General features: G+C 38.2%; 1 protein-coding gene across 1 annotated transcript in view; it reads right to left on the reverse strand.

The window, feature by feature from the left end:
• CCDC152 (coiled-coil domain containing 152) overlaps positions 1-16,694 on the reverse strand; it is a 36,413-nt gene that overhangs the window by 7,929 nt on the left and 11,790 nt on the right. Inside the window, exons 4-5 of the mRNA XM_046671817.1 lie at positions 9,177-9,241; positions 6,061-6,163 (exon numbers count right to left, since the gene is read on the reverse strand). Of these exons, the coding sequence (XP_046527773.1) occupies positions 6,061-6,163; positions 9,177-9,241 (168 nt within the window). The remainder of the gene's footprint in view (positions 1-6,060; positions 6,164-9,176; positions 9,242-16,694) is intronic.

Here is a 16,694-nt window from a genome sequence, read left to right on the forward strand (position 1 = left end):
CTGCTGCTCTTGGGTTATCTGGTGGCACTGGCAGCACCACTGTCAGAGGTGCTGGGTTCACAGGTGTCACTGTTGCTGTTTGGGGCCTGGGTTCTTGTATGTTGCCCCTGCTGCTGTTAGAGTCTGTGCCAGTGGTGCTGTCAATGAAGAGGTGGGTCTCAGGTTCTTCTGTGGTTCCTGAAGTCTCAGGTTGCAGGTGCCACTTGCCACTGCTAGGGGAGGAGTAAGGGCTAAGCCACAGGTGTTGTTGCTGGCCCTGCAGTCTCTGGTCATTGGCACCTGCTGGAGTGCTTTTTGAGACCCAAGGTCATGGCACCCTGCTCCTGCTGGTGAAACCTGTGTTTTGGTTGCTGTCTCCAGCACTGGAGATACCAGCACCACTGCCAGAAGAGGGAGTGGGGGCTGGGTCACTGGCACCACTCTGTGTCCTGAAGCCTCAGGACATGTATGCCATACACCACTACTGAGGTGGGGCAGGGTCCAGAGCTTCTGGTCACCAGCACTGGCATGTGCTGGTAGGCTGCTCTAAAACTTCAGATCAGGACACCCCATCCCTGCTGGGAAAATTTATGCCTTGGATGTAGCCCCCACTGCTGGAAAGACCAGCACTACTGCTGGGGAAGGGGGAGGGGGCCAGCTCCCTTGCTTCACTCTGTGGCCTGAAGCCCCAGCACCTGTGCGTTACCCACCACTGCTTGGAGGGGCAGGGGCTACAGCCTCTGGTTGCCAGCACTGGTGTGCATGCTGGTGGCCTGCTATAACATCTCAGATCAGAGCACTTTGCCCCTTCTGGGGAAATTTACATCTTGGAGGTAGTCCCAACTGCTAGAAAGACTGTGCCACTGCCAGGAGAGGTGGAGGCCAGGTCACCAGCTCTGCTGTGTCCTGGAACCTCAGGATATGTGCACCACCCACTACTGCAGGGTGGGCAGGGAACAAGCCATGGGTGCTGTATTTGCCCCTGCAGCCTGTGGTTGCTGGCATGTGCACCAGTGTGAGGATCCACATTTTGGATTACTGCCATGAGGGGCAAGGATGGGAGCTGCTCCCTAGTTCCATGGCCTCCCAGAAGTCCAGTCTACCCACCTACAGATGTATAGATGCATGGATACTCAGGCATTCTGGTGTGCTATGCAGGGAGTCCTCTGTTGGTCACTGGTTGTCTGACTTGTAACTTAGAGGGAAGAGACAGAGGTAAGGACTCACTTTGCCATGATGCTGATATCACTCTTCCATGACGTTGAACATCTTTTCATATGAATACATTCATTCATTATGGTTTTCAGTTCCCTGTTGAAATTCCCCATCAAGTCCTATAATTCCTTGATTATATTAGTCAAAGTTATTTTAAATTCCATATTTGATAATGCCATTATTTGGAAGATAGTTGGAACTATATTTATTTCCTTTTTAAATTTTTATAATTGACCTTGTTTTGCTTGTTTTATTTTTAAAGTTATGTTTACTGAGGTATAATTTATATACATCAAAATCTCATTTGGGGCTGGCCCCGTGGCTGAGTGGTTAAGTTCGTGCGCTCCGCTGCAGGCGGCCCAGTGTTTCGTTGGTTCGAATCCTGGGCGCGACATGGCACTGCTCATCAGACCACGCTGAGGCAGCGTCCCACATACCACAACTAGAAGGACCCACAACGAAGAATATACAACAATGTACTGGGGGACTTTGGGGAGAAAAAGGAAAAAATAAAATCTTTAAAAAAAAAAATCTCATTTGAAGTGTAGAGTTCAGTGAGTTTTGACAAACATATACAATTATCTAACCACCACCATAAACAAGAAATAGAATTTTTTCATCACCTCAAAAAGAGCCCCTGGGCCCCTTTGCAGTCAGTCCCTCCTCCACGCCCCTGGAAACACTGATCTGATTTTGTCACTACAAATTTCCCTTTTCCAAAATGGCATATAAATAGTCTCAAACAGTATGTGACCTTTTGGATCTGGCTTCTTTCATTTAGCATGGTGCTTTTGAAATGATCACGTTGTTTTATATACCAGTAGTTTGTTCCTTTTTATTGCTGAGTAATTTTCCATTGTTTGGATATACCATAATTTATTTATCCATTCACTAGTTAATGGATTTGCTTGATTCCAGTTTGGAAGCATTATGAATAAAGTTGCAATGAACATTCACATGCAGTTCTTTGTGTGGATGTATATTTTCTTTTCTCTTGGGTAAATACCTAGGAGTGGGATTGCTAGGTCATATGGTATGTGTTATGAAGTGGCCATGAAAATGAACCTCTCAGACCTCTGACTGCAGGGAGCCTAACTGATCACTTGCCCCAGCTGCTGCACAAAGAAATCCAATTACTGCATTTGAACTGAGGCCATGCTTCCACGGGCTGCAACCCATGGAATGTGGTTGCAGGGATACTGAGGGGGGCATTCCTGGGACACGTGGAACTCTTCACAGGTGAATTTGGATCAAGAACTTCCCATTGGTTTGGCCTAAACTTTCTTAGAACTGTGTTGCAATTTAAGACTCTTTACCTAGCCCTCACCCCTTCACAGGTGTCAGACCGCATGTAAACTGACAGCTAACCCAGCTTTCTCTGGCTCCCTCACCATTCCCCTCAAAAGCATTTTGCCCAACAGATCTGTTGATTGTCTAATCCCATCCTGGTGTCTCCTGTTTGGAGGTCCTGAACTAGCACAAGAAAATAAGTACGACGGGGTTCTGAGACTGGCCCACTTACCACTTTGTGAGAAATGAACAAGCCATCCTTAGTGGTACATGGAGTACCGGTAGTTTCTAGTACAGTCATGTGTATCTTAATGACAAGGATACCTTCTGAGAAATGTATCATTAGGTGATTTCGTCATTGTGTGAACATCATAGAGTGTACTTACACAAACCTAGATGGGATAGCCTACTCTACACCCAGGCTATACAATACTAATTTTATAGGACTACTATGATATATGTGATCCATTGTCGACTGAAACGTTATGTGGCACATGACTGTATACAATGGGGGTCTGATTGCTAAAGATTTTACCAGAAGCAAGCTGAGGGAAATGTCCTGGTGGAGGGGAATGTCTTGCAGGTGTGATAATTTAGGCACTTGAAAGATGGAGGGAAATAATGCCCAGAAAGACAGTAGAGTTGGCTAGTTACTACCAAATTAAACTGACATCCCACTGAGGGATAATGAGAAACTGAGGGCTGTTAACAAGAAGCCAAAATTTAAAGAATAAATGTGAGAGCTAGAGTGACTCTTTGGTAGTTTAAAAACAGGCTCTCACCAACTCTGGTGGAAGAACAGACACAGCTGAGCAACAGAAAATCTAATCATTAAAGTTGCAGAACTAAGAGATGTTTAAATGCTCAGCCCAAACAGGTCTGCTATGCTAAAATCAGGGCCTGGTTGGAAATACCTAAGATCCTGAAAAATAGGATAGGAACATCTGAATGGATGCCTCTGAGGATGCTGGCTTTGATGACTTCCCTAAATGCTTAGAATTTGCAGAGGTGACCTACTCTTTCCTAGTAAGAACTAACACTTCCCCCATGAGCAAAGATGCTGCAGAGGTTCCTCTACCTCTCCTTTTCACTGCTAGGCCAATAACTAGGGTTAAAGTCAAGTATGACCTGGCTGGGGGAGTGCTGGGGCTGATAAGGGAGGAAAGTGATTATACCCTAAGGAGCTGCAAGAATTAGCTAGGCTGTGTTGGAAAGAGCCACATGAGTATCCTTGAGAATAGACTTTGAGGGTGCTGGATAAAAGAATATAGAAAGTAAGACTGGGTAAGAAAGAATTCATTGACTTGAAGCTACTCTTTAGGGACAGGGGACATAAGACCCCAGCAAGAACCTAGGAGATACGACAAACTCTCTGTCAGAGTGGCCTTAGAGATCTAGAGAAAGCAATGACCAAAGTAAAGTGGAAAGTAAAGTGGAAATACCCAAGCTGCCCTGGCAGATAGAAGAGAAAGGCATAAGGGGGCTGTGGAAAGTTTGTGTGCTTGAGTGGATATATTATGTGAGGCAAAAAAACCCACCAAAGGATTATGTCCTTCAGGAGGGCCCAAAAGACACACTATTAACCATGGCCACCAGGAATGTGCTGGTGAGAGGCAAATTAGCATCACCAAAAAGTTCAACTGTCACTCTCCTTGCAAGCTAGAGCTGACAGTAGAGGAGGTAGTTATGTAGCTAGGCTTATTAATATCCATGGGGATGGTTCCCCACTCCCATCAAGACATAGAGGCCAGATGATGGTGCTTAAATGCCAAAAGCCAGGAGGCCACAATTATCATAATGACCAGGAAAGTCAGAGAGTAGCCAAAGGGGCTTGATCTTCAGAGAGTTGTAAATATAGTTAATAGATGAGCACCCAATGCTGCTTAACGTCTACAAAAAAAAAAATTAAGAATTGAGGAGCAGGAGGCTAAGGGTACACACCCCAATTAAAAAATCATTATTCTTCACTCACTTCACAAACCTGAACCACATTTCAGATCTAGAACCTGTTGGCTGAAGATACATGATTAGGTCCCTAGGAGGAAGTACACTTCAACAATCCTTCTTCTAGGTTTCTCCTGAGGAAGAAAGGTCCACAGGAACCATGGAGGAGCTGCTACCTACTACCTGAACTCATGTGGAGAAGTAGATGTGTGTAGTACAATGAGTGGACTGTTATGGTCATGAAAATGCACCTTTCAGATCTCCACCTTCAGGGAGCATAACTGACCTGCTGTCTTCATGACCATGGTTATGCTGAGACCATGATTTCCAAGAAGGTGCTCCCAGCCAATGACTGAACTTGGTAGGAATACTAAGGCAGACTTGTTTCTGAGAGTTGCAGAACTCAATTGATGGGCAACTTTACTGAAACTTTCTTATAAATGTGTCACGGTCTAAGACTTCTCCTACCCAATATTCCTTCCTTTCTTCTCTTCTTCACAGAGGTTAGATCTGTATTGTAAACTGACACCTCCCCAGTTTCCTCCCCATCTACCTTCACAAATTTTTTCCCCAACAAACCTCTTGAATGTCTAATCCTGACTTGGTATCTGCTTCTCAGAGGACCCAAACAGATTGCAAAACTCTTTTCTAAAGTGGCTGTATAATTTCACAGTCCCACAAGTAATGTATGAGTGTTCTAATTTCTCCACATCCTCACCAACACTTGGTATTGATAGTTTTTAAGATTTTAGCAGTTCTTAAAGGTGCAAAGTGGTATCTCATTGTGATTTTGATTTGAATTTCTTTACTAATCAATTATGTTGAACATTTTTCATGTGCTTATTTCCTATCTGTATATCTCTGGGGAAGTGTCTGTTCAAAAATTTTGCCCATTTCTTTGTTGGGTTGTTTGACTTATTATTGAGTTGTAAGAGTTCTCTGTACATTTTCGATATAAGTCCTTTATCAGCTATGCATTTGCAAGTATTATCTCTCAGTCTGTGGCCTGTCTTTTAATCGTCTTAACAGAGTTGAAGGACAGAAGTTAATAAAAGTTCAATTTAGAATTTTTTCCTTTATTGTTTGTGTTTTTTGTTTTTTTCTAAGAAGTTGTGGCTAACTGAATGTCACAAAGATTATCTTCTATGCTTTCTTCTAGCAGTTTTACAAATGTAGGTTTACATTCAGACCTATCATCCATTTCAAGTTAATTTCCGCATATAGTGTACAGAAATATGGGTTCATTAAGAAAAGTTAACACCTTTATGAAACCAGTTAACCCTCACCCTAAGTTCATGAGACATGCTTTACTGAAGGGAGAAAGTTTCATTGGTGAAATTATATTCAATATACTGAGCATGTAAATATCAAAGTTATTAATTATATATTTTATATTAATTTTATAAGGACACTATTTAATATTAAGTAATATTAATTGAAAACACCATGAATCTAATTTAGAAATGTTGTAATTTATATTACATAAATATATAGGAAGGGAAAAACCTAAATTAAAAGGCGTCAAGGCAATGCTTATTCAAGAATACTGGCAATTACTGAAAAAATTTTATACATGCATTTAAATTGTTTTATGATGTCTTAGAATTGAGTAAATTAAAAATAAAAACCTACCTTTTTTCTGCATATCCTGATAAAGTTTCCTTATTTCTATCTTATGTCCCTCCTCTTTGATTTTCATTTCACTCATAAGTTTGGCAACATTATTCTTATATTCCTAAAGATTAAAATATATGTTCACTCTTCAATTTAAATATGTGTAAACAACTTTTGATCACTTACAAAGTTAAAATTCTCAAAGTTTATATTAATTTTTGATATGTAATTATATCTAGAGGGGAAAGATATTGTCCATTGTTTGAATAATCAGGTTTGAGAACAACCAATTTCTGGTCCAAGGAGACAGAGACCATCTAGAGGCAATGTCTTTATATCTTTGCTTCTTGACTACTCATCACCAGTTTTGGTATATCACAGATGCTCAAAATATTTTGTTTAATTGCATGAATAAATGCCATGACAGAATTAAAATATGTCCAAAAAAAGCCAAAGTTCTATTTTAGAACCAACTTTAGGCACTGTTCGATAGCCAGCAGGCTTATCCCAACGTAAGATGAATCCCTTTGAATGTGGGCTAAGCTTTTATTTCTGAAAATAATATAAACATCCCTAATTCCAGAAGGAGGTTAAGCACTACCCATGGTAAGGGTTAGCTTTATGGGAAAGAGGCTAAAGAAAGATGGATTTGGGATTTGAGATGTGCTTGAAAGCCGCCTGAGATTAGTTTCTTGGAAACATAGAAATGATTTATTGTGCTAATACGGAGATGGACATTGAGAAAGGTGCTAGAAGAGAAAGCTCCCAAAGATAAGATTTACTGTCTACCCAAAGTTATGTTCTTACATAAAGAAACCACTCACAAGCCTAAGATGTAGGCAGGAGAAAGGGAAAGCAGGAAGAATAAAAGTGAAGTAGGATAGTAACAAAGAGACAATAATGAAGGCAAGAGGTCAAGAAAAGCCTCTAAACACCATAAAAGCAGGGATTTTTGTTTTACTCACTTTTGTATTCCCAACTCCTAGTGTATATCTCTTGATATGTATTTGTCGAATGAATGAGAGTGCTAATAAGAATTATTTAAATCAGAGGTTCTTAGCCTAGACCCAGTGAATGGGTCTTCAAGGGTCCACTAACTTCCTGAAATTGTATGCAAAATTATTCACATATATATGTGTGTGTGTACTTTTGAGCATTTTTTTCAGAGTGGGGAGGGGGGTCACACCTTTTAATAGATATTCAGTGGTACTGAGGAGGTAAAAAAAAAAAAGTCAAGATCCACTGGCTTAGAAGGCTATAATTTAAAATAAAGGTACATTCCTCTAGGTTACATAAATTCAAGGGGATATTGTTTGGATTCCTATTTGTGCTACTTATCCTGCCAGGCAACTTGCAGGAATGGCCAAATCTATCCAACCACTGGCTTTAATTAAAGCCGAGCAGATGAAGAGGGGTGAATCTCATAAATTGCTAATTTCACATGCATGTATCTAGATTTCAAGATGGGCAATGACAGAGTGGCTTTCATAACCTACTCCTGACTCAACTGAGTGCACTAAGCAGTTGCTGTACTGAGAAACCACAGCAGACAAATTTATGTATCTTTTCATTTGCCATTGACTTTGCCACCTGAAGATGCTACCACTAAAGTAGAATGCTTCCATTAATTCAGTAAGACCCAGGATTTTCACTCCAGCCTCCAGGCATGAAGGCAATTCTAATGTCCGGACTGGGGCCAAGCTGTATCTCTCTATGCTCTTCTCCCCTACTTTAGCCTGTGCTAGCCCCGAGGAATCTAATCCTTTCATTTTTCTAAAGGGACAAAATCCCAACAAGTTACTCTTGGTTGCCTTCTTTTCATTTGCCTTCTGGGAATTTTAAATTCCAAGGGATAGCCTCTGGTTGTAGTTTTTAAAAATAAACCTTAAAGATTCTCTGTATACAAGTTACAAAACCTCTCTCAGTCCCATAAATATGGCCAATGAGTACCTGCTGAGTTTGTTTCTAGGGAGTGGTTCTCCATGTTTTGAATGTGTCTGGAGGTTTTGTACTAGAGAATCCTCATTGGATTGGTCATCTTTAGTTTACTTTGGACAGTACCTAATTAAGAAGCTCAGAATCTTGGGTTATGGTGTTTTCTCTTTAATTTTCACCCATCTGAAAATTCCGACGGTATTTTAGACAAAGTAGTATTCTATGGCTTGACATTTTAGAAGAGAAAGGAGGCAAAAGTTTCTCTCCCTTCTTCCTGCCCCAATTGCACTCTGACTTCACCTTCCATGGTTCAGTTCTAGAGGCAAGACATGGAAAGGATGAGAAAGAATAAAGGAAAGGGATAAAGGAAAGGAAAAATAAAAGATGAGATACATTCCAGAGATATTTAAATTGTCTCAAAATTGGTGATCAGAAGCTAAATTTTCTAAGAGCACAGCCAGATGCTATTCACTACTCCTGAGTATTATCCAGAAGCCCTGGTGAGGTTTTAGACTTAGCTTGTGTTTCTTCAGAGGCTTCCCAAGTGAGGAACCAGAGTGAATTTAGAGACGATCCTTCAAGTTGAGGTTCTAAGCCTGATACATATCCAACTTGAGTTTTGGAAATCTTAGCTCTGCCAGAGTTTGACATATTGACTCTTAGGAGATGAGAAAAAAATTAGTGTAATAAACCTCCCAAAGGGCAGAGGGGTAGGAGAAAATAAAAAGTAGCAGAGGGTATTGTGGCTCTTGGGAGAGAATTAATTGATAATCCAAATAAAATACTCCCTTCATTTGGATGGCAATAAAATTGCAATGGATTACCCAAATCATAAAGATTAAAGACTCATTTACTTTATAGTAAAAAAAAAAAGTTTAAAAGTGCTAACATATGCTAGAGTAAAAATTCTATTAACATAATTAAAAAATATGTAGCAAAATACTTGCATCTGTTTTTGGTAGGAAGAAAAAATAATGCAAGTGATATATTAGTGCATCATAGTCTGCAAAAAGACTAGAGTCCTCAAAACTTGTATTTCTTTAAAAACGTTTATTTATCAAAAATTCTGGTACACACACATATATAATTACTCTGCAAATTTAGGCTGTCTTTATCATTGAAAACAACCACTTTTTTTTTCTAATTTGAGAAGAATGCTCTATAGCGATTTGATTGAATATAAAGATACATGAACTCACCTGTTCATGATATTTTAACTTTTCTTTCATAAGATCAGCATTTATTTTTAGTTGTTCATTTTCACCTGTGTAAAAATCATCAAAAAGCACCATAACATATAGCACTCTTCAATTAATATGGGAATATGTTTAACATTTCAAGTTTCCATTCGTGTATGCATTCAATGCATTCACCGTGTATGCATTCAATGCAGCATCTACTACACATCAGGCTCTGTGCATGACACTGGGAATGTTGAAACAAAAAAAATTATTGCTCTTCAAAGAACTTAGAGCCTAGTGGTGAGACAGCTGTGCAAGTAGTTTTGATATGCTATGATAATTGTTCTGTGATGGCAGGATGTCTGAAATACTGTGGGGTCCTGGGGAAGAAAAGCCTATGTCAGCGTGAAGTCAGGAAAGGATTTACAGAAGTGGGACGACTTGGGCTGAGACTTAAATTATAAGGCTTACCCCATTTTGGAGAAGGGCATTCCAGATACAGAAAGCTGCACAGAAGACTTTGGGCTTGAGCGAGCATAGCACATTTGGGAAAATTACAATTCAAGTACAGTGTGGTTGGAGTGAAAACTGTGAGGAGGATGTGTTAAAAATGTTGGGGCCATATCCTAATAGGAGGTGGATATGAATGACTTTTAATTTTATTTTATAGGTTACAGAGTCATTAAAGAACTTTGAGCAGTGAAGTGAAATAATAAGTTACATGTTAAAAAGATTATCTGGCAGTGTAGAGGATGAATGGGAGAGTTTTGACCCTAGAGGAATGGATATCAGTAAAGATAGATCAAGTAAGAAGTAAGAGTCTAAGTTAGGTCAGCAGAAGTAGAAAACAAAAGGAAAATGAAGATAACTATTTAGGGCATAGACTCACCAGGAGACTTACTGACTGATTGGACAGCAGAGGCAAAAGAGAAAGGGGAACTTTTGCCTTCTAGGTTTCTGATTTAGGTAACTGCAAAATGTTCATCAGTTTGGGAAAAATTAAGCGGGGAAGACTTTTAGGAGGGAAATGGTGAATCTAGATCTTCACTATGCTAAATTTGAAATACTTGGGATATCCAGGGGAACATTTCTGGTAGGCTGAGAAACTTTTAGCGGTAGCCAACAGAAGAATATTCTATAAAGAAGCCTGAGAAGAAGGGTCCAGAGACACAGGAGAGAGTGGTACTGAAAAAAGAGAGGTTAAAGGGGTTATAATCAATGGCAAAAAATGCAATAGAAAGATCAAGTGAAAGAATTTTGAGTCTGAAAACTATGGGAAATGGCTAATTCTTCTAAGCTGAAGATCATATGAAAGTGGGGAAATGGAGATAGTGAGCGCAGACTATTCCCTCGAAGTTTGATTGTAAAAGGAAAGAGTAAGGGCAATTGAAGAGAATAAACCCAAGGTCAAGGAAATTATGTCTTCCTGTTTGTTTAAAAGATGGGAGAGATCTGAGTTGTTTAAATGCTGAGAAGAATGGCCAACAGAAAAAGGGAAATGAAGGACAGAGAAAAGGAACAAGTGAAGATGCAACATCCCAGAAGAGAGAAGTGAAGAGAGATGAGAGTTAAACCATAGTGGTGAAACCAGGTTTAAGAAGGAAAGGAAGAAGGATTTCCTTTTTTCTATGCTAAGGAGGAAGGAAATAAGGCCATGTCCAGATACGTACATATTTGGAGGAGGTGCAGTGGGAAGAAGGGATGGCAGATAACAAGAAATGAGGTAGTTTACATCTGACAGCTTTCATTTTTTTCTGTGAAATAAAAAGTAAAGTAAGTTGAAAGAGAAAGAAACAGATTTAAAGGTGAGGGCTTGAAGAGTAAAAAATTTGAAAAGCCAGGATAAACTAAGGATACAGTTGAAACTGGGACTCATGAATTAATATGAGCCTGCATTGCATGATTTTGCACCAATAGCTTTCAGTAGCGTTAGCATTATAAGTAAAGCAGGTGTAAGATTGGATTGATCCATATTTGAGTAGTACAGTTGGTATTACAGAATGAGCAAGAGAAACAAAAGTACTGCTAAAAGAGAAGATGAGTGATATTGTAAACTAGATATCTAAGCTAGAAAGCGAGGGAGGTTTTGTCTTACAGCAACATTAGTGAGAATCATAGTTATATTTACTTAATGCCTTTTCATGTAAAACTTAAGACAAAAATGAAATGAAAAGAATTAAAATATGGTTTTGCATCTTTGATTTTCCCTACTGTTTCAGATCTACCATAATTGACAGCTTTTTATATATTATGAAAACTCTTCTTCTGACAAAAGATGGAGAAGGAGTAGTGCTTGACAATTTTCAGTACTCACTCTTGCTCACCTCTAGGTGTTTTAAGGAAAGACAGATATACTTAGATCAGGAAAGAGCTAATCCTGGTATATAGTGTGTGGTAAGGGTTTGAAACAGAGCCAAGATCTGTACCTGAACCAGACGTAAAAGGTGCTCAGAGATAAAATTAGGCCAGGAGTAGGCATGGAGCCTGGATTGTAATCGCTAACCAGTGTGAGATAGAGGCCAGGGCTTGAGTTCAGTGACTAACTGGGATCAGTGCCAAGGCTGAATGAGACCTAGACCTGGGTAACAATAATTGCAAGTTCTGTATTATTTAGAATCAGTTTGTCAATATCTACAAAATAACTTGCAGGGATTTTGATTGGGATTATATTGAATCTATAGATCAAGTTGGGAAGAACTGACGTCTTGACAATATTGAGTCTTCCAATCCATGACCATGAATATTTTTCCATTTATTTAGTTCTTCTTTGATTTACTTCATCAGAGTATTGTAGTTTTCCTCATATAAATCATGAGCACATTTAATGAGATTTATACCTAAGTGTTTCATTTTGGGGGGTGCTAAGGTAAACAGTATTGCATTTTTAATTTCAAATTCCGCTTGTTCATTGCCATTCATTCATTCCACTGTTCATTCAACTGACTTTTAACACTTTTTTTTATTTTATTTTTTTCCTTTTTTCTCCCCAAAGCCCCCCGGTACATAGTTGTATATTCTTCGTTGTGGGTCCTTCTAGTTGTGGCATGTGGGACGCTGCCTCAGCGTGGCTTGATGAGCAGTGCCATGTCTGCGCCCAGGATTCGAACCAAGGAAACACTGGGCCGCCTGCAGTGGAGCGCGAGAACTTAACCACTCGGCCACGGGGCCAGCCCCACATTCAATTGACTTTTGTATGTTAACCTTGTATACTGCAACCTTACTATAATCGCTTTTTAGTTCCAGGAGGTATTTTTCGTCAAATCTTTTAGATTTTCTACACAGATAATCATGTCATCTGTGAACAAAGTTTTATTTTTTCCTTCCTAATCTGTATACCTTTTATTTCCTTTTCTTGTCTTATCTATCTAGGACTTTGAGTACAATGTTGAAAACGAGTGGTGAGAGAGGATATCCTTGCCTTGTTCCTGATCTTAGTGGGATGGCCTCTAGTTTCTCACCAGTAAGTCTGACGTTAGCTGTAGTTTTTTGCAGATTTTTTTTGGATCCAGTTGAGTAAGCTTCCTCTATTTCTAGTTTACTGAGGTTTTTTTTTTTTTTTAAATCATGAATGGGTGTTGGATTTTGTCAAAAGCTTTTTCTTCATTTACTGATATGATCATGTGATTTTTCTTTTTTGGCGTGTTGGTGTGCTGGATTACATTAATTGGCTTTCAAATGTTGAACCAGTCTTGCATACTTGAGATAAACATTACTTTGTTGTGGTGCATAATAAACCCACCAAAGGCATTCTTCATTTCTGTTACAGTGTTTTTGATCTCTAGAATTTCTTTTTGGTTCTTTCTTAGGATTTCCATCTCTGCTTACGTTGCCTATCTGTTCTTGCATGCTGTCTACTTTATTCACTAGAGCCCTTAGCATGTTAATCATAGTTGTTTTAAATTCCCAGTCCGATAATTCTAACATGTCTGCCATGTCAGATTTTGATGCTTACTCTGTCTCTTCAAATTGTGTTTTTTTTTTGCCTTTTAGTAGGCCTTATGATATTTTCTTGATAGCTAGACATGATGTATCCTATGATCCAGAAATTCCATTCACAAAAGAAATGAAGATATATATTCACTCAAGATTGTACATGGATGTTCCTAGCAGCTTTATTCACAGTAGTCAAGAACTGGCAATAACCCAAATGACCATTAACAGGTGAATGGATAAATGGATCATGGTATATTCATACAACGGAATAAAAGGGAATGAATTACTGATACACTCGACAACATGAATAAATCTCACAATCATTATCCTGAGGAAAAGAAGCTAGATGCAAAAGAGAACAAACAGTATAATTCCATCTATGTGAAGTTCTAGAATGGGCAAAGCTACTTTAGGGTGAGGGAAATGAGTACATGGTTACCTGTGGGGTGGGGGCAAAGATTTCCTGGGAAGGGGCTGAGAGTTCTTTCTAAGGGTACGGAAATATTCTATATATCAATAGAGGATTGGGTTATATGAGTGTCTAAAATAGTCAAAACTCAATGTACTGTACACCTAAAATCTATGCATTTCACAGTATGCAAATTGTACTTCATTTAAAGAACAGTTTCCAAAAGTTCCATCTGATTGTTAAAGCTAGTAATTACAGGACTTTATAGTTCAAGGAAAATGGGCACAATATAAATGGTCAATCATTCTGTGTTTTCTCTTTGGTGTTGAGGCTGAGAGAGCTGGTCACAAATTGGGCAGGGTGGTTTTTTGTCTGTGCATTATTAAATTATTATATGATTAGCATTAGCATTAGCATAATTAGCATTAATTTATCCGGAGGGCTTTTATTCTACACTTAAATTTTCTACACTTAAATTTAAACAGGACTGGTTTTTAATCAGTTTAAATTCAGTGTGATATAAAATGGAAATTCTCCTGCCACATCCCTTCCCCATCAGTGCCTTCAACAGTGCTGTGTTGAATTTCCTTTCATCTCTGAGTTGCCAATACCTTAATGACATTTTTGGCAAATTAAAAAACTCTGCAGTGATTTCCATTACTAAATATCCGGGTTAGTTTAAAACTCTGATTTTCTATTTCAAGTTTGAAAGTTTTCATAATCCTTATCACTGGCTAGATCTGGCTTGAAGGACTCGGAAGTGGAGAAAGTTTTAGTTTTCTCTTTAATTGTTCTTCCTTGTCTAGCTCTTGGGGGTAGGGGTCAGGGAACGGGGAGATATTCTCTAGATTAAACTTCTGGAGTTCTAGTACTCTCTCTGATGGCTGTGAATTACTTCTATGGGCTAATATAATGGAGAGTCTGGACTCACCTCAATATTTGGTAACATGTTAGCAGCTCTCTTTAGAATGTGGGAATATTTTGCTTAAATTCTTTTTTAAATCTTGGGCCCTAGTTACCAGTTTCAGGTTGAGAGAAAAAGTCCCACTCAACATCCTATTACACTTTCCCTCCTACAACCCTAACATAGCACAACCAAGAACTAGTCAAAACAACACAACAAATCATTAAAGATTTTTGACATTATCTGAACAACGCTTTAGGAAGGTTTGTCTTACAATACGTATATAATGTCGAGAGGAGATCTTGGAAATGAAGTCCACTTATGAAACTATTGCAGAGGCATGGGTAAGAAGTAATGAGTATGTGCCTTGTGGGTAAAAATTGACAATGTTGGGGTGGAAGAGTAAAAAGTAACTGCAAAGTTTAGAGTTTTGGTAATTGGGAGAATAGACATATTTGGAGTAGAAAGAGAAAAGCCAGAACTATGTTTACAAGGGAAGATGATAAATGAACAGCATTAAACTGAAAGTAAAAATATAAAATCAATTTGTTTTCAAAGACTACGATCAGACAGGAAAGTGTTATATTTTAAAGGGTCATATTTTAAAATACAGAGCTTAATCTTGCTGGCTTCAGTTTTACAAAAATTTTGTTGGAAAATTTGATATTTCCTTGAAAGGAAAGCACCAATAATTTGAAAAAATTTTGAACTAAAACACTTATCTATAAAATATAGTATTCTCTTTAGAACAAAAGACTTGAGATATGTTTTCTGCCCCCCATCCTCACCCCCATTCTAATGGGATTTTCAATCCACAGGAACACAATGCATTAACAGTCATGTAACCTGAAAGTTTTCAAGGTAAAAATCTATCCTGTCAGTAGAATGTGTGTATTCTAGAATTAAGAACTGGAGATTGTAGAGGATTTTGATCTCTATAATAACAATGAGCTTTACTTTCTTTCATCATTCAGCTTTGTATGATTTTCAAGTCTAAGTTTTTGTTTTGTTTTGTCACAATAATTAAGGGCTGGGAGCTGCCTAAAAAGAGATTGTGCTCGCTAGGCAACAAACACCACTTGTATCTACTGGGAATGCCGAAGCATCCGTAACTGAAAGATGAAAGAAATTTGATATTTTCCAATTTATAAAAGCATATTTGCTAGTTTTAGTAAGTGAAGCATCTGTAAAGGGAAGCTAATAAACTCGACACATCTCCACTACCCACTCACCTCCCTGAAGTTATCAATGTTAACAGCCTGGTCTGTATCCTTCCCTACTTCTCTCCCAGCCTATACAATTATATATAAACATACCATATATTTGTACTGGTTTTACCCATATAAAATTATACTATACATTATTACTTGCAAAGAACTTAGTTCTTAAAAATGGGCCTTCCTTCAAGTCCATGATTTTTCTATGCATATATGTACATACATTTTATAATTTTACATAAATTGCATCATACCATACATGCTGAGATACTTTTAGGACACTTTTCCCTTCTTTCTTTCGTTTTTTTTTGGGGCCTTCTTCCTCTTCCTCTTTTCTCCTCTTTCTCCCTCTCCCTTCACATCCCTGGTGCAATTGTGTATCCTTCTGTGTTTCTCTTCATGCTCTTAACCTCTGGATCAAACATATGTATACACACATACCTATTTCCATATTTTTATTCATATCTTTTGCACATTAAAATAATTCTATTAACTGATGGTCAATTTGTAGATTTCTTCATATACTGTAGATATAAACCAGATTGGTATTTGAAAACATTTTTTCAAATTAATTATTTGTTTTTTGACTTTTGGGTGAAAAAATAACATGCTAAGTTCTTTTCTCATTGTCGTTGTTTGTGCTTTTGTTGCATTGTTGTTAAAGTCTATTAGATCGGTTTTTTCTTTACATAGCGTCTGAGGTTCCCAGGTCGCTTAAGAAGATATTCTACAGCTCTAGGTTGTAGCTCTGTGTTGTATACTGGGTTTTCTTTTAAGTTTTATTATTCTTTTTTACATTAAAGTCTTTTATCCATCTGGAATTTATTTTTGATGTGGTGGGAAAAAGTCTAACTTTCTTTTCTTCCAGACGGAATGCTAGTTGTACTAATACCATATGTTAAAATGCTATTGTTTTTCCAATAAATTGAAATATTCCTTGTGTCATACTTATGTTAACAAATATTGGGGCCTGTTTCTAGAATCTAGTCCTTTATTCTTTCATAGAGATATTCTTCAATTTCTATGCCAATACCATATTGATTTCATTACAACAGCTTTGGAACATGTTATTA

This window comes from Equus quagga, chromosome 9 (assembly GCF_021613505.1).
Source record: "Equus quagga isolate Etosha38 chromosome 9, UCLA_HA_Equagga_1.0, whole genome shotgun sequence".
Lineage (NCBI taxonomy): Eukaryota > Metazoa > Chordata > Mammalia > Perissodactyla > Equidae > Equus > Equus quagga.